Source organism: Bos mutus, chromosome 25 (genome assembly GCF_027580195.1).
Source record: "Bos mutus isolate GX-2022 chromosome 25, NWIPB_WYAK_1.1, whole genome shotgun sequence".
Lineage (NCBI taxonomy): Eukaryota > Metazoa > Chordata > Mammalia > Artiodactyla > Bovidae > Bos > Bos mutus.
The window spans coordinates 39109347-39126293 of record NC_091641.1 but is presented as its reverse complement, the minus strand read 5'-3'; the positions used below and the strand labels follow the sequence as shown (position 1 = coordinate 39126293).

Genomic DNA, 16947 nt, shown 5'->3' with positions numbered 1-16947 from the left:
TACTGGACGTGTGAATTTTAGGAGACAGTGTGACAATTCTTTCTGTCTTTGCTTTTTTTTCTGTCTTTCCCTAAATTTTACATGAGATTACTCTTTTTTTTTTTTGTAAACCTTCAGTGTTCAATTAATTCACCAGTAATTTAAGCTATGGGAGTAAGTGTGTTGGGAGTCATGTTGAACCTACTTGGAAGCCATGGCTTTTAAGCATAAGTTGCATCTTCTTGGATGTTACAGCTATGGTTTAGCTGAATCTGACCTGACTTCTGTTTTAAAAAACAAAAAATGTATTTGTTTCCCTCATGTGATTCTTTCTTCTGATGGGCTTTAACATGGGAACTCTGCCCAAGTCACAGATGATGTGTCCAGCTGTTTCTAGGTAATTGTGTCCCAGAATGAAGCTCAAGACTATTTTAAGGAATATAAAAATCATCAGTCCCCAACAAGAGAAAGTTTTCAATGTCTGGTATCAAAAATTACCAGGTGTAAGATGCCAGTCAATTAGTGGAAAAGGACAGACAATTATGACTGTATTCCATATATTCAGATAACAGAGGAAAGCATGAGCAGGGTGTGAGATGTGGAAGATGGAACGTCTCTAGACTTTGAGAGCTACTGGAGGTTTAAAAACCAAGAGGGAAACTGTGCACACTGAGATTAAGAGCAGATTATACACTGCAGAAGAAAACATTGCTGACCCTGAAGACACAGGGCATGTTTGTCCAATATGGAATACCAAAATGATCCCGAAGTCCCATTGTGATGGTTATCCATTTATTGCCTCGGCTTCAAATTCACCTTCTGGTCTGCTCTATGCTAGTGAAGCTGTTGCTTGTCAGTCTCCTTGGAAGGAAAGCTATGACAAATCTAGACTGTATTAAAAAGCAAAGACATAACTTTGCTGACAAAGGTCCAAGTAGTCAAGGCTGTGGTCTTTTCAGTAGTCTTGTATGTATGTGAGAGATGGGCCATAAAGAAGGAAGGGTGCTGAAGAATTGACACTTTCAAACTGGTGCTGGAGAAGACTCTTGAGAGTCCTTTGGACAGCAAGGAGATCAAACTGCTGCTGCTGCTGCTAAGTCGCTTCAGTCGTGTCTGACTCTGTGCAACCCCATAGATGGAAGCCCACCAGGCTCCCCCCATCCCTGGGATTCTCCAGGCAAGAACAGTGGAGTGGGTTGCCATTTCCTTCTCCAATGCATGAAAGTGAAAAGTGAAAGGGAAGTCACTCAGTCTTGTCTGACTCTTAGCAACCCCATGGACTGCAGCCTACCAGGCTCCTCCATCCATGGGATTTTCCAGGCAAGAGTACTGGAGTGGGGTGCCATTGCCTTCTCTGAAGGAGATCAAACTAGTCAATCCTAAAAGAAATCCACTCTGAATACTCATTGGAAGGACTGATACTGAAGCTCCAATACTTTGGCCATCTGATGTGAATAACCAACTCACTGGAAAAGACCCTGATGCTGGGAAAGATTGAGGGCAGAAGAAGGGGACAACAGAAGATGAGATGGTTGGATGGCATCACCAATTCAATGGACATGAACTTGGGCAAACTCTGGGAGATGGTGAGGGACAGGGAGGTCTGCCATGCTGCAGTCTATGGGGTTGCAAAGAATTGGACACAACTTGGTGACTGAACAACAACATGTTAAGCATGGTCAGTAGGATGCTTGAGAGACTTTGAAGGAGGGAGGGGGCTCTCCTTCCAAATCTAGTGTGGCTTGCGTTGAGGTCCCTGGAGAGCACATTTTAGCCCCTGAGGTTTCTCCAGTGCTAGTTTCCTGCAAGGCACAGCTGTCTGCAGCATTTGACTGCTGTGACTCTTGTCCATCACCTCAACTCAGCCAGAAACAGTGCCAACAAGAAGACAGTATAGCAACCTCTTGAAAGTGCTGAAAGAAAAGACTATCATCCTTGAATTCTATACCCAGAAAAAATACCTTTCAGAACCAGTAATCTAGTGAAGATTATATAAGACTTATGAGCAAATGTCCCTGCCTTCCAAATAATGTTATTTATAGCTGATTGTTTCCCCTCTAGTCTTGGATCCAATCAAAGCTCTTAAGTTGTTAAGACTCCTTAATAATAAAACAATCCCAGCCTTTTTGTTTTCTTCATGAGGTTGATGATTTTTAAGAGGCCATGCTAGTTTTTCCCAGAGTACCCCTCAATTTGGATTTTGTCCGACTGTTCCTTCATGATTAGATTCAGATAAATGCTTTTGGCAGGAATAGTACATCAGTGACGTGTCCTTCTCAGCCATTACACTGGGGGCACAGAGTGTCCCATTTTTCCCGTCATCAGTCATGTGGAGTTGCATCACTTTGCCAAGGTGATATTTGCAAAATGTCTCCATTTAAAAAACATATTTATTATACCAGCATATTCTTTTTTTTTTTTAGCTTGTGGGATCTTAAGTTTCCTCAACCAGAGATCTAACCCACGCCCCCTGCATTGTGAGCGCAGAGTCTTAACCTCTGGAATGCCAAGGAAATCCCCAAAATGTCTCCATTTTTATGGAGCCTTTGTAAATACCTCTCTGTGGGGTGATACTCAGAGACTATGATTTTCTCCCTTAATAGGATTTCATTCATGGTTATATCATCCAATGATGTTTCTTGCCCAAATACTCATTTTTAAAGAAACATTTGGAGCAATAGTTCCTGTTCAAATTTAAAAATGATAATTATAGCTTCCATAACCATTTTCCTTGGTTATGTAGTTGAAGAACCCCTGATGTTCATTTGGAATAGTTTTCCTTCCAACATTGAAAGGCATCTGAGGGAGTTTATGCCATGTGGAAGCTCGGCTGTCTTGCTCTCATGGGGAAGCTGTAGATGCAGAAGTGCTTTGGGGAACCTAATACAGAAAGGTAGTATGAAGACATCGATTTTTAACAGCCTATTGATAACCACAATGCCAGATTCCAAGTGACATACAGTGGACATAATCTCTGCCTTTGAGAGTGTTTGTAATGGGTGAAAGATGACAGAAACCTTGGAGAACTTTTTTTGTCTCTGCTCCAGAATCCTATAATTAAAGCCTTCCTTTCTCTTCAATTTTTTTTCCCTTATTTTTCCATATGACTCTAAAGATCATACTCCTGTAGCCTTTTCTTGAAAAAAGATGTTCCCTCTGTCACTGATGCCAAATTGACACTCTTCATGGGCTTGAAGACGGCAGTTCATTTCAGAGTGAGGGAGTGATTTTATCCAGGGCAGTCATGATAAGAAAAGGTTGGGGCACGTTAAAGACCCCAGGATATAAATAGGCGCTGACTGGCTTCTTGCTGAGCTCTGAGACCCATCCCTGAGTCCCTTGGCAGAAGACCGTCCGTGTTCCGTGCTGTAGTGGGGCGTCCATCTCTCCCCTGCCTGGACTGACCCTGGACCGGGAGAGGGGCTCGGATCCTCCTCTGGCAGCACCTTTCCTGCCTCCTTGCAGGAGACCAGCACTCCTGGGGGTCAGCATCTTTCCCAGACCGCAGGAAGGCACCCTGGAGAAATGGTCCTTTTGTTGGAAAGCTTTCAGCTGTGTGTCTACCGGATCCACCAGGAACTTGTTTTGCTCACATTTCCACAGTGCACGAGGGAGCATTTGTCTTGATAGCCTCCGAGATCATCCTGGCGCCAGACTCTCCAATGTGGTTTCCCTGGAGACTGGAAGAGAAGGATCAGGACAGGGCTTGAGAAACGGGAGGCCTGAAGGTCCTCATCAGTAAGGAGCAGGTGGTCACTACCCGAAACGCTAAACCCAGGTGAAACTTGTGCTTCCACTATCCCTCTCATGGACGACGCTCCAAATGGCCCCCTTGTATACGGAGTTCCCTGTAGAGCTACTGGCGGACTGGGGTCATCTGGCTCCGAGGTTCAGAGGCGAGGCAGGGTCTGACCTGGAAGCACTTCTAAGGGTGAACCAAGCTGGTGGGAAAGGGCAGGTGCCGCTGAGCCCCACTTACTTGATGTGCCGGAGCCCGTGGTTTCCAGACAGTGCAGTGGCAACGCATATCGCCCCCTCCATTCCCAAGGAATTCTCTTGAAGACTAGGCAGAGAAGAGATTGGAGATGCCACAGTGAGCCCTTCAGGACAGAAGGACACACCCAGGAAGCAGCATGGCACTCTCTTGGAGGGACCCGTCTGGGCCTCATTGGTCCTCAGGTGCCATAGCAACAGCCAAGTGGCATTTAACCCTGAGACCCAAGTCTGCACGCAGCCAGGGTGTCTTGTGCAGGTGCCACAGAGGACGTATGACCAAAAACACGAAAGGGAACAAACCCATCCACAGTACTGACTAATAATGACTGTAGTGTCAGCTATTTGTATTTTGAAGGGAGCAGCTACAGCAGAAAGCAAGTCTTATGCTACAGGGGGAGTCCAGAAGAGAAGCCGGCTGTCCTGAGGCACGGGTACATCTGTGCAGCCACTCACTTGAGTCTCCGGAGACTGGAATTGACCTTGAGAGCATTCGCCAGGGCTTTGGCTCCGGCCACCTCGATGGTGTTTCCTCTTAAGCTGTTGAGAAAGGCGGGAACCCTGAGGCGCAATCTCAGGCACAGTGGCAGCTGAGAGGGGAGCCCGGCACCCCTTCCGGTGAGCGTAGGCGCCTGGGTGGAGGCAGTGTGGACTCAGCAACTGTGGGGGTGCGGTTGCTCCTCCCTCGCTCCTGGGCACAGAACAGGGACTGGCTCTGGGGAGCAGGACGTGGGGAGGGGTGAGGCCGGCCCAAGCTGGGGGTCTGTGGGAGCCCTTGTCCTCCATTTTCATTCCAAAGAAATAGGGGCGGAGACCAGAGAGGCAGCCCTCCACCCGGAGGTGCACGTGCGCTTGGAACCCCAGCACTGCAGGAGCAGCGAGGACCAGGCAGGCCCGAGAGCCCCACAGAGCTCGGGCTGGAGCTCGAATCTTCTCACAAGCTGGGTCAGTGGCCACTGCCTCCTCCCCAGGGCCCCTAAACGGCCTGGGGACATGTTCAGTCTGGGCAAGGCCAAGGAGAAGAGGACCCACGAGTGACCCCCAGGAAAAGAGGGTGACGGGGCTGGAGAGGCTGGAGCTCCTTGATCTCTCTGAAGGCATTGAAGTGATCTGGGAGTTTCCATGTTCATGTCCTCCTTCCATATATGATCACTCTGAGTCAACAGCTTGACTTCATGAGCTGTAGCCAGAGACTGGAATACTTACTCTAGAATCTCCAAGGTTCTGTTCACAGCCAGGGCCTCCCCGAGTGCCTGGGCCCCCGGAGCACCAATGGAGGCCACCTGGAGACTGTAAGAGGAGATGCGGTCATTGCAGGTGGGCAGCCTCCAGCCCACACACCCACCGGCCCAGCTCCATCCGCGTTCACCCTTCATCTCCACCCCCTTGACCTAGGGCTGAAACCGGTGAAATAGCGCTGAAAGTTGTTGGCCTGCGGTGTGTCCAGAGAATGCTGCATCTCCTGCCCACACTGATGCCAGGCAGAGATCTGGACACAGGAAGTGCAGGTGTTCTGGAGAGTTTGGGGGACACCCCGGAACCCCTAGTTCTTACTTTTTAGATGCCTGATGTCCTAATCACTAATATTAAGAAAGTCAAACCCACCTGCCTTTCCTGGGAAAAACAGGGATGTTTAGTGTGGAAAGATGGCTAAGGGCCAGCTGTGCACGTCAGGACTTACTAGAGAGCAGTGAGGACTGTGTTCACTTTCAGCGCGCTGGCCACTGCAGAGGCACCTTCATCCCCAATGGCATTCTCCTGTAAACTGAACGCAGAGTCTGACCCAGGTGCACAGGACCCGAGCCAACGCTCTGGCAGGACGTGCTGAGCTTGGACCTTCTAGATTTAAATCAGGGCACACACCCCATAGTAGATGATCTCTGGGGATCATTGCACCTCCTGTGTGGCCACTGCCCCGTGGCCACCTAAGCCTGCACACTGGTCTGGAGTCTGCATGAGTCTAGACCATTAGGCAAAACAGAAACGGACACATGGAAATACTGTCCACAAGAAACTGGTGTGATTTCCAAAGCCATCCCCCAAATCAAAGCTCTCAGTCCTCAAGCCATTCTTGCTGGTCAGTGTTTGACAGCTTTTTTTCCCCCCTTTTTCTTCCACATTGGAGGAAAGTGGAAGGCCCTGGAGCAATAAATGACTAAGAGTTTAGTTCCAGTGGACACTGGCACGTTTGAGGGAGCAGTTTGCATTGATAATTTTAGCAAATATTTAAGTGCCTTGGGGATCAGCAAACCCAGTCCTGGCCTCTTGGAACTCAGGTGGGGGAACGTGTGAGATGAGAGACCAAGTGTGAAGTGCCCTCCCCAGTGTGGTCACAGAGGCTGCTCGGCAGAAATAGGTCTAGACCAAGCCCATGCGTGAGAGATGGGGGCGGGCCTGACACATCCAAGGAACCCAGAAGAATTGGGTCAAGTTGCTGGGGTGTGGAGTGAGGCCCCAGGGGTGCAGAGGAAGCAGAACTTCAGGGCTGTGGGAGCCACACTGAGGGCTGGACTTCACCCTGCAGGCACTGGGCAGCCAGCTAAACTTGTCCAGGATGGGGATAGATTGACGTTTGGGAATCTTTGGCCAGCAGTGTGAGAGGAGGGACTGGATGTGGAGGCTGCGGCAGTGAGGCTGGTGAGTGACGCTAGCCCCCTGGACAGTGGCCGTGCGGGTGGAGGAGGCTGGGTGGAATGTTGGGAGGAGAAGCGACAGGACTTGGAGATGAGCTGCGGTGGGAAGTGAGGAGGACGGCGATGTTTCTAGCTTGTACAGTGGTGGCCAGAACCCCTCACATGGTGAGGAACCAAGAAGCAGGCTTGTGGGGGAGGTAAACCGGGTCCACCCAGGGGGAAGTGGAGTGGGCAGTGGACATGGGGGTCTGAAGCTCAAGAGAGAGGTCTGAGCTGTAGATGTGGGTGCCTCCAGGACTTCGAAGGGAATTGGAGCCCTGGGTGAGGAGGAGCTTCTAGAAAGAGACATCATTCGGGAGAAGATGACCCAGGACAGGACCCTGAGGAATAGCATGTTCAGAGTCAAACGGAAGCACCTGCCAGACAGGGCGTATATCGGAAGCTGTGGGAGCATGAAAAGCAGGTGAAGCTCAAAGGGTAAACAGAGTGAGCACCTCACTCAACAGGTCTGCTCCCAGGCGTGCTCAAGAGAGAATTAAAAGCATGTATCCACACACAGAAACTTGTGCACGAACGTTCACAGCAGTGTTACTCATAATAGTCCAGAAGTGGAAACAGCCCAAATGTCCATCAGCGGGTGAGTGGATAAGCATCATGTCTGCCCACACAGTGGAGTGTTATTTACTCGGAAAAAGGAACGAAGCCCTGACACATGCTACAGTGTGGACGGACCTTGGCACCCTTACACTAAACGAAAGACGTGAGTCAGAAAGATCACATATTCTGTGACTTAAATTTTGTGAAATGTCCAGAATAAGCAAATCCATAGAGACTGTAGATTAGTGTTTGTCAGGACTAGGGGACTAGGGAGGAAGTGGGGAGTGAGTGCTGATAAGCATGAGGTTTTTCACGGGGTGACTGAAGGGTTCAAAAATTGATTTTAGTGATGGTTACCCAGCTCTGTAAATATACTAGAAACCAGTGACTTGTACACCTGAAAGAGTGGATTATATCTCAGCAAAGCTGTTATTTTGTTTAAAAAAAATATATATATACACAACACCAAGTCAGATGGAAACATGCTCTCTGGCCCTGGAGCAGAGGAGGCTGCATGCTGAGGGCAGGAGAGCCTGTGGGCAGCAGGGTGGCTGAGTCTGCACCTCCCGCGCCCTCGGAGGCCCCACTTACTCGAGGCTGGTCAGGCTCGTGTTGAGCTGTAGTGCTTGTCCCAGGGCCTTGGCAGCGCCGGCCTGGATGAAGTTCCACTGCAGGCTGGGCAGACACACACACGTGACGACATGGCCCAGGGCAGAGCCAGGAGGTCCTGGGAGCTCCAGAAAAAAGGGGCTTCTCCCAGGAGAGTGACCAGAGTGGGTGGAATCCTTGGGGATGGGATCCTGGCCAGGGTGGGCAGAGCTCCTGCAGCCCTCCCCCAGGCTGGTCCCAGGGAGGGGCCCTTGCATGGAGTGTGTGACACAGCGCAGCGTGGGCGCCCACCTCCCACCACTGGCCTCTCCATGCATCAGCCCCAGGAAACAGAGCAGGGGGCTGGGCACAACCTGCTGAGGCCTTGCGGGGGGCGGGGACCCTGAGCCTCCTGTCTCCCCTGGTTAAGTGGGGCCCTGCTGCTCTGGGAGGACAGGGCCGGCTGGGGGCGCCGTGGACTCACTGAAGGGATGTGAGGGTGCGGTTTTCCCTCACTGCCTCTGCGACGGCCTGGGCGCCCTGGTCGTGGAGTAGGTTGGCTGTCAGGCTGGGCAGAGGGGAGCGGGCAAGTGAGCCGGAGCCAGCAGTGCAGCCCCCGTCCTTGCTCCCTGGGGATCCAGACCACTCCCGATCCCCAGCTCCACCCCAGGGCTGCATCTTGTCCACTGGGATTTCTGGGCTCAGGCTCTCAGGGCACTTGAATGTGCTCCCGGGTGCCACGCCTGCCACGTGTCCTGGGGGTGGGCAGGGGGCAGGCTCTGCTTGGTGGGCCTCCATGTCTGGTCACCTGCCAGGAGGTGGCAGAGCTGCCTGGTGACTCACTCACTCCTGGCCCATGTGCTGTCCCCCCCACCCCCTTTCTCCTAAATTGTTGCGGGGGTGCGGGCTCAGGCAGGGTGACTGTCACCACTCACTCCATCCTTGTGTACTTTGCGGCATCAGAGGGGGATATGTGTCAGGGTCACCACCAGGCCTCCCGGCCACCCCCCCCACCCCAACCACATCCTTCTCCCAAGGGCCAGCCCGTCAGCTCCCAGCCTGGGGTGGGCAGGGACCCTGGTGGCATAAGAGAGCCTTAGGAAGCCCCGCCTGCCCCCTCACGTACTCCAGGCTCTTCAGGGTGCTGTTGGTGCGGAGAGCACGTGCCAGATCCTGGGCTCCCTCCGGGCTGATGGAATTTTCTCGAAGGCTGAGGAAAGAGAAGACTCTAAGCTGCTGATAGACAGGGGAGGCCTTTGGGGGGGGTGGCGCGGCGTCCAGGTGCTCAGGCTGTTTAGAAGCCTGGAACCCTAGGTGGGCCCCGGGTGGAGGCGGGAAGAGCCCACTCCAGGAAGCCCCCCTCACAAGGCTTGCCAGCCACGTGTTCCCCTGCCCAGGACTGTCCGCAGGAGGACAGACAGTCCAGGAGGAAGAGGATAAGACGCCAGGACCTCAGAGGTGTGAGGGGGAGGGGCAGGCCGGCGTGCTTGGTGGTTGCAGGCTTGCCCTCAGGAAGGGGGTGGCAGACCCGCCTGCAGAGGCTGCCCCCCTCCCCCGTCCCCGTGAGCTGGGGCGCAGGTGGCCAGGCTCCAGGGTCAAGCTGCCCAACCACGGCTCTTCCCCCTCCCAGGCCCTCGGGGTGGAGGTGGGAGTGGGGGTTTCTCAGCACCAGCCTTTCCCTCCACGTCCCAGAGTCCCTTCAGACCCCCAGCCAAGGAACGGAGGGAAGGGCGGGGCTTACTTGAGGCTGAGGAGCGTCTGGTTGGTGCAGAGGGCCCCCATCAGCGCTGCCACTCCCGGGTCGCTGATGGAGTTGCTTTGCAGGCTGCAGACAGAGGACAGGGTGCCCTGGGTGTGGCCGACTCAGGACCCGGGGCGGGGGGGCAGTCCTTCCGGGGTCATGGGCCCTGAGTGCAGCAGGGGGCTGGGGCCCTGTGCCACCCCCGTGCCCTCCCCATTCCTCACCCCTCTCCCGTGCCCCGCAGTCCAGCCCCTGCCAGCTGAGGGCAGGTGGGCCAGCGCCACCAGTGCCAGAGTTTAGACGTCACCTTGGTTTGGGCAGCTCCGCATGGCTTCTCAGGGACATGTGTCTGCAGCCCCCGGAGAAAGCGGCACAGCCAGGTGTCCCCACTCCCCACCATGGCCCCTGGAGCCAGCCCCCTCCACAGCCACCTAGGCCAGCTCCTAAAGGGCACTCGGTGCTTGTCACTCTGAGAACTCCAGAACCAACACCAACCTACTGTCCAGGGAGAGGGAACTGGCCTGGTGGGCTGGAGGGAGAGACATTCGGAGCACAGAGTGCCCGGGGTCATGGGCTGGTGGGTTCTGACTGACAGCCCTTCACCAGGACCTGCCCCCCTGCTGGCCAGGGAACCCGGGTGGGGGGTCACCCTCTGCCCACATCCACCCCCTGGGGACTCACTCCAGGCTCTTCAGGCCCTGGTTCACCATCAGGGCCTCCGCCAGGGCCTTGGCACCTCCATCGCCAATGCTGTTACTGGAGAACCTGCAAGAGAAGGGACGTGGGTGGAGCGGCCGGGCGGGGTGAAGCCAGGAGGGGTCAGAGTCCGGGAGCCCTCCAGGGAAGGGCTGTCTCTGGTCTCAAGGGGGCCCAGTACACAGTTTCTTCTGTCTGAGGCCGGCTGGCAGGCAGCTTTTGTAAGAGATCAAGGTAGCAGTGTCCTTCTCAACTCCTTGACGGGGGCAGGGCCAACCCTTCAGTGAGAGGCATTTGTGATCTTTCTGTGAATGTGGCTGGGATGTCAGTAAAGGTAAGCCTGAGACAGTTGGACCTCACTCCTTCCTGGGAATCTGGATCTCCATTCTCCTGGCTCAGGGTTTTGGAGTCCAAAACCAGCTCTCTAGTACCCATGCATTCAATCATTCATTCACTCATCCATCTGCTTACCCACTCATTCATCCATCCATCCATTTACTGACTCATCCACCCACCCATTCAGCCATCCATCCATCCATCCATCTACCCACCCCATGCTCACAAATATGTGTGATAAGCTGGGCATTGTGCCAGGCACGAAGGGTGCCAGTTTGGCCCTTCTGCGTTTCTCACATGAGCTCCTTCAGACTCCTGTTTTGCTTCAGGGCATCTGCCATCTGCTGGGTTCCCACTGGCCCGATGGAGTTCTTCTGCAGGCTGAAGGAGAAGGGTCCTTCGGTAAAGCTGGCCACAGGCAGTCCCAGACCAAGGACAGTCTGGTTCAAGTTTACCGCAGCATGGGGGAGGGGTCCTTGGATTGTTGCCAAAATGTTGCTAATTAGATTAATGGAGTTATGTGAAGAGTAAGAGGCTACCGGTGGGGGCTTCCCTGGTGGCGAGTTGTAAAGAACCCTGCTGCCAATGCAGGGACGCGGGTGCGATCCCTGGATAGGGAAGATCCCCTGGAGAAGGGCATGACAACCCACTGCAGTATTCTTGCCTGGAGAATCCCATAGACAGAGGAGCCTGGCGGGCTACAGTCTATAGGTTCGCAAAAGAGTAACACACGACTTAGCAACTAAACAACAAAAAGAGGCAAGGGCAGCTGGGCCTTCCCTTGAGGGGTCAGAAAGCAGTGACCAGCAGACACTGTTAATATCCATCAACTTCCAAACTGGAGACTTTCTGAAGACTTCTACATACAAGTCCCACTGGCCCCTCACCTGACCAGCCTTCTCAACACTCAGCAGTCTGCCTCCATTCAGATCAACCGGCAGCCTTCCCCCCACCCTACAGTCCTCCTGAGGGCGGACCCTGGCTTAGGCTCCTCGTCTGCAGAAGCTACTTCCTCTTACACTAAATCTGGAGGAGGAAGACACTACAGGAGGACCCCTGTGTTCATCCTAGGACAGGCAGGCCAGGACCTCATCTGTATGAGGCTAACTACAATCCAAGCAAAATGGAACTTTCCTTGGTTCCAAAAGAGCAGGGGGAGGAAAAAACACTCCCCTCCCATAGAGTATTTCCTTGAGGAAACTAGGGATTATAAATCCTTTCCCTGTCCCTTTGAGAGTATGTAAATCTTTTTAAGAGCTATTAATAGAAGTTAGCCTCTTGCTAGACTTACAGCCTAGGAATGTCTTTGGTAAGGGCCTCCGCGCCATCTCTTTGAACCCTGCACATCTGGGAAGGCAACACCTCCTCCAGCTGTAAGTGCCTGCTTGTCATAAAGCCAGGAGTTTTCATTTTCCTCGGCATGAAGGCAGGAGGCAGGCATAGACAGCTCCCCGTCCCGGACGACAGGCAAATTTAGGATAAACTAAGTACGACACATGGTGCTTTTCCAGTTCTCTTGTTTGAGGACAAGCTGTGGTCTTTCTGGAAAACCCACATGTAAAGGGTTTTGTCTGCTCGGCTGCAGGAAAGGGTGAGATTCCTTTCTGTCTTTGCCATCCCACTGGCGGGTCACCTTGGATGCTCACTGCAGGCTAGCTGAGTGCTTACTCCAGTAACTAAGCTGTTTCGTACTTTTCTGCATTTGTGGAGAGGATTTCCCATCTTGGTGGGAGGCTCTGTTTGTAATTATTCCCCCAACACCTATTCTCCGGAAAAGCAGTGGACGTCAGGTTTTCCAGGGGCCGTGCAGATGGCTCAGAAAGCCTCCAGGCCTTGTCCCATCCACCCCTCTGTGCAGGAAACAGGCCCTTGGGGGAGGAGAAGAGAGGAGAGAAAACCGTTCTCTGCCAGCCAGCATGCCCACTCACTGCAGCACGGAGAGGGTCCGGTTGGTGGCCAATGCCTCAGCCATGGACCTGGCACCGTCGTCCCTGATCCTGTTGCTCTGGAGGCTGTGGAGGCAAGGAGAGGCATCACTGGTGGAGCCCAAGAGGGTGCCCGGCAGGCCCTCACCCCACACACCCAGGGAGTGGGGGAGCTGGCCCTTCCCACCGCTGCTCTGGCCTCAGGCTTTCCCTGGGTTCTCCAGGCACCTGCCTGCTGGCTGTGGACAAGGAGCCCCTGATCACTAGACCACAAGGTCATCGATAGTCTGAATTACAGCTGAAACATAGCAGCCAGGTGTTGGTGAGGACGTGGAAAACTTGGAGCTCTCATCCCAGTTGCTGGTAGGAACATTAGACGGTGTGGCCTCCGAGGAAAGCGGGCCGGGCCGTTTCCTCAAAAGGTTAAACACAGGGTCACCTGTGACCCAGCAGATCCCACTGCTATGTATCCACCTGGAAGACCTGAAAAAAAGGTCCTCAAGAGCTTGTACACAAATATGTACAGCACAATAGCCAATAGGTGGGAACAACCCGTGTCCAGCAACTGGCGAATGGATTAACAAATCGTGGTCCATGTAATAGAATATTATTCAGCCTTAAAATGGAATGAAATACACATGCTTCAACATAGATGAACCGTGAAAACATTCCACCGGGTGTAAGAAGATAGGCACAAAATTACTCTTTGATTCCGTTTACACAAAATCTTCAGACAGAAAGCAGATTGGTGGTTGCCAGGGGCTGAGGGGGGAGGGGGGCATGGGAAGTGACTGCTGATGGGTAGAGGGACTCCTTTTAGGGGGATGTAAATACTTAGGAACTAGATCGAGGTGTTGGTTGCATAACTGTGACTGTACTAAATGCCATTGAACTGTACACTCCAAAATGGTAAATTTTATGTGAATTTTGCCTCAGTAAAAAGAAGGAAATGAGCAAAACAAACCAACAGTACGCATCAACGCATTGTATCCATCAACTAAGGATGGATACAGCCACTGGCCCCTTAAAGGAGCCCAGCAAACCTCAGCAAACCATGGGGAGCATCTGAAAGATGGGATTTCAGTGTCTTGGAAGACACCTCAGGGGTCATCCTGATGTCATGGCCTTGGGGACCTCCCACTTATGGAGACAAGAACTTTTCCTCGTAGATTGTTTTGCCTGTCAGACCTCCTCGTACCTCTCTCCCTCTTCTGCTCCTTCCCCAGTTCAGACCCTGAACACAGGCGCAGTGAAGAGCTGGACTTAGGAACTCGCTCAGCACACAGGATGCCCTGGCATCCACTGGATGGGAGCCAGTATCTTGTGGCTGCTGTTGGGAATTACCTCCCGCTACACGGGTGGCACCTGAGGAGATGGTTTTCTGAGCCACCTCCTGGGGGCAGAGGCAGCAAGCAGGTGACACGTACCTCAGAGAGGCCAGGGTGCGGTTAATCTTCAGAGCATCTGCCAGCGCCTTGGCCCCCTGAGGTCCGATGGAGTTACTGCGGAGACTGGCAGAGGAAGAGAAAAGACCAGTTATCCAGTTACCGGGGAGGGAAGGCAGGACAGAAGTTACTCAGATCTTTAAATCTGTGCTCCTTGAAGAGAAGGTGCCAGGGTTTGTGGTGTTAGTTGCTCAGTCGTGTCTGACTGTTTTGTGACTCCATGGACTGCAGCCCACCAGGCTCCTCCGTCCATGGGATTCTCCAGGCAAGAATACTGGAATGGGTTGTCATTCCCTTCTCCAGGGGATCTTCCTTACCCAGGGATTGAACATGGGTCTCCTGCACTGCAGGTGGATTCTTTACTGTCTGAGCCACCAGGAAAGCCCTGTTTGGTGGAACTGGGGCAGAGATCTTTGTTTAGGCAACTGAGGAAGGCATTCCCTATGATGGCCCCACACGAAGCAGGGAAGAAAGCAGGGTCTGATGGACTAGTGGGCTTGGGCTGAGTGTGGAGAGGAGATGATAACACCAGGTTCAAGGCCAATATTCTGGTGCTTCTGTGAGCGAGCCCCAGCAGCTGAGGAGGAGCCAAGACTTGGCTGGCTCAGCTGTCATTCCAGCCCACCCTGGGGAGAGTGTTGCCTAGGGGGCTTCACACGACGGCTCACAGGCTCCCCCCATCCCAGTGGTGAGGGTCCTACTTACTCCAGAGTGGTCAGGCTTCTGTTGACAAGGAGGGATCTAGCCAGAGCTTTGGCCCCTTTGTTACTGATCTGATTCTCAGCCAAGCTGCCCGAAGAGAAGGAGAGGGTGCTTAATGAGGGTCTTTAACCTCATCACCTCTTCTGCAACTCCAGGCCTGTGATCCAAACCCGTCAGCCACCATAGCATCATCAGGGCCTGGACGCAGGGGGAGACCAGATGAGCCAGGCCCAGCAGATGGGCATGGTAGGGCCAGAGTGGGTGGACAGGCCCTCACATTAGCAGAGACCCCCATGTGTGCGTGCTCAGTCACTTCAGTCATGTCCGCCTCTTCGCAACCCTATGGACTGCAGCCCGCCAGGCTCCTCTGTCCATGGGATCCTCCAGGCAAGAATCCTGGAGTGGGCGGCCATGCCCTCCTCCTGGGGATCTTCCTGACCCAGGGATCGAACCTTTGTCTCATTTTGTGTCCTGCACCGGCAGGCAGGTTCTTTCCCACTAGTACCACCTGGGAAGCCCAGCAGAGGGCCCCAGGGAGAAGTCTGACCAGAATCGAGTGCAACAGCTTCTACACAAACAGTGCAGCAGAGAGGATGGGCAGTTACTGCAGACGACCACGTGGATTCCAGCCAGGGCTGTGCTGGAGAACCAACTCTCAGGAAAAAGCGAAATAACAAAAGCCCTGATTTGTTGCGTTGGCTAATTTCCATGGTGTAAATACTCCCACTGTGGCCAATTTCTAGCACTGTCAACATGTAAAAATTCCTGCTCATGACCTGGTGGCTGAACCTGTGGCTCCAGCACACCCGTGGCCCCTGTCCTTTCTCTAAAGCAAGAAAGCAAAATGGTTGAGCTATGAAGCTGACTTTAATAAAATGTACATCTCTATCTACCTTGAAAGGGTATACCCTGAACACACTGAAGAGTGGTCCAGGGGACCCCTGAACCCCTACTGTTTACCCTCTTCAGGCACAAAGGTCACACAGAGGTCCAAGGTCACACAGAGCTCACCACTCTGACCACTATCCTCAATGACTTACTTTGGGTCTGGACTCAGTCTATATTTTTGTCTTTTCAGAAAAAGATGGTTTCAAAAGCTGGAAGCTTATGTGAGGCTTATGAAAATTTACACTCTGAGTCTTATTTTCTCTAAATTCACTTCCCTAGTTCTCCCAAAGCCAGCTGCTGGTCATCACATTGATTCAAATCAGGTGTTATTTGGACTTGGCTATGTTATTTATAGGAGAGATTTCATGAGCATATAGATCTGCTCTGCAGTTAGTATATAAACTGTCATTAATTAGAATAGTAAAGATGCGATATTTAAAATTGTTTTAATTAATATGAATTTTTAAATTTAAACGTTTGGATTTTTTTTTTAAAGATGTAATCCTGAATACCATCTGAGGGCAAACTCTGAGAGGGATGTAGAGTGAATCGGGCCTGGCAGTACATCCACGCATACAGTATTGAGAAAACGTATCTACGGTAGCATCTGACTCTTGCCATATCCTTTCTCTCTTCTTACAAGTGAGGTACCTGGGCCTCTGGAACTTTCTGGAATGGGTGGAAACAAGCAGTCTGCACCTTGAGCCACACGCCCTGAAGATACCTCTCTTGGAAAGCATCGCAGGCCACTTGAGCAGAGAGGAGGATGTGAAAAGAGCCCCGGACCCTGAGAGACAGGCGAGCACCCTGTGTGGGGTCTCCTGGGTCTGTGTTACCTGATCCTCTGAATGTGACAGTCTTTCCCACTCAGCACGCTGCCCAGCAGCTCCATCACGGGGTCCTGGAACTGGTTGGTGTCCAGCCTGGTCAGGAGGAACAGCGGTAGTGAGTGGTCCTACTGCTGCCCGTGGGCAGGTGGGATGAGGTCCCTGGCACTGGAGTGGCCACTAAGCTCAGACACCTAGGCTGAGACCCTCTGCCGCCCCCTCCTCTCCATCCCAGCGAAGCCCCTGCTGAGCGACTCAGAGATCTGTGCCAGGACACCTGCGTGCTCAGAATTCTCCCACCAGGCGACTTGGGAGGTTCAGTGGCATAAACCATGGGCTTCTGACCCTCGGGGCTGTCTTCCCTGCAGCCCCCACAGTGTGTGTGTCAGTCGGACACCAGCTGCCCTCCTTTAAGGATTGTAGAATGGCCCTGGTCCTCCAGCCTTCCCCTCCCTGCCACCAAAGTCCAGAGAGTGGGCAGAGGATGACAGGCTGAGGGTGGAGTGAATGGGCGTGGCCTCTGTCAGCACTGGGGTGCTATACGGGGTGTTGTGGGTCGAGTGGTTTACCCCTGTAAGATATACTGGTGTTTACAAC

The 16947-nt window shown here is 52.9% G+C and overlaps 1 protein-coding gene across 3 annotated transcripts in view; it reads right to left on the bottom strand.

Annotated features, from left to right (window-relative positions):
• Window positions 1-47: 47 nt before the first annotated feature.
• NLRC3 (NLR family CARD domain containing 3) overlaps window positions 48-16947 on the bottom strand; it is a 30370-nt gene continuing 13470 nt past the window's right edge. For 2 of the 3 annotated variants that reach the window (XM_070363193.1, XM_070363195.1), the window contains 15 exons: window positions 16360-16446; window positions 14639-14722; window positions 13916-13999; window positions 12492-12575; window positions 10861-10944; window positions 10213-10296; window positions 9532-9615; window positions 8917-9000; window positions 8275-8358; window positions 7794-7877; window positions 5654-5737; window positions 5179-5262; window positions 4429-4512; window positions 3959-4042; window positions 48-3659 (listed from right to left, as the gene is read on the bottom strand). In XM_070363193.1, coding sequence (XP_070219294.1) covers window positions 3569-3659; window positions 3959-4042; window positions 4429-4512; window positions 5179-5262; window positions 5654-5737; window positions 7794-7877; window positions 8275-8358; window positions 8917-9000; window positions 9532-9615; window positions 10213-10296; window positions 10861-10944; window positions 12492-12575; window positions 13916-13999; window positions 14639-14722; window positions 16360-16446 — 1270 coding nt within the window. In that variant the 3' untranslated portion in view covers window positions 48-3568. The remainder of the gene's footprint in view (window positions 3660-3958; window positions 4043-4428; window positions 4513-5178; window positions 5263-5653; window positions 5738-7793; window positions 7878-8274; window positions 8359-8916; window positions 9001-9531; window positions 9616-10212; window positions 10297-10860; window positions 10945-12491; window positions 12576-13915; window positions 14000-14638; window positions 14723-16359; window positions 16447-16947) is intronic. The other variant, XM_070363194.1, reaches the window with a different exon arrangement.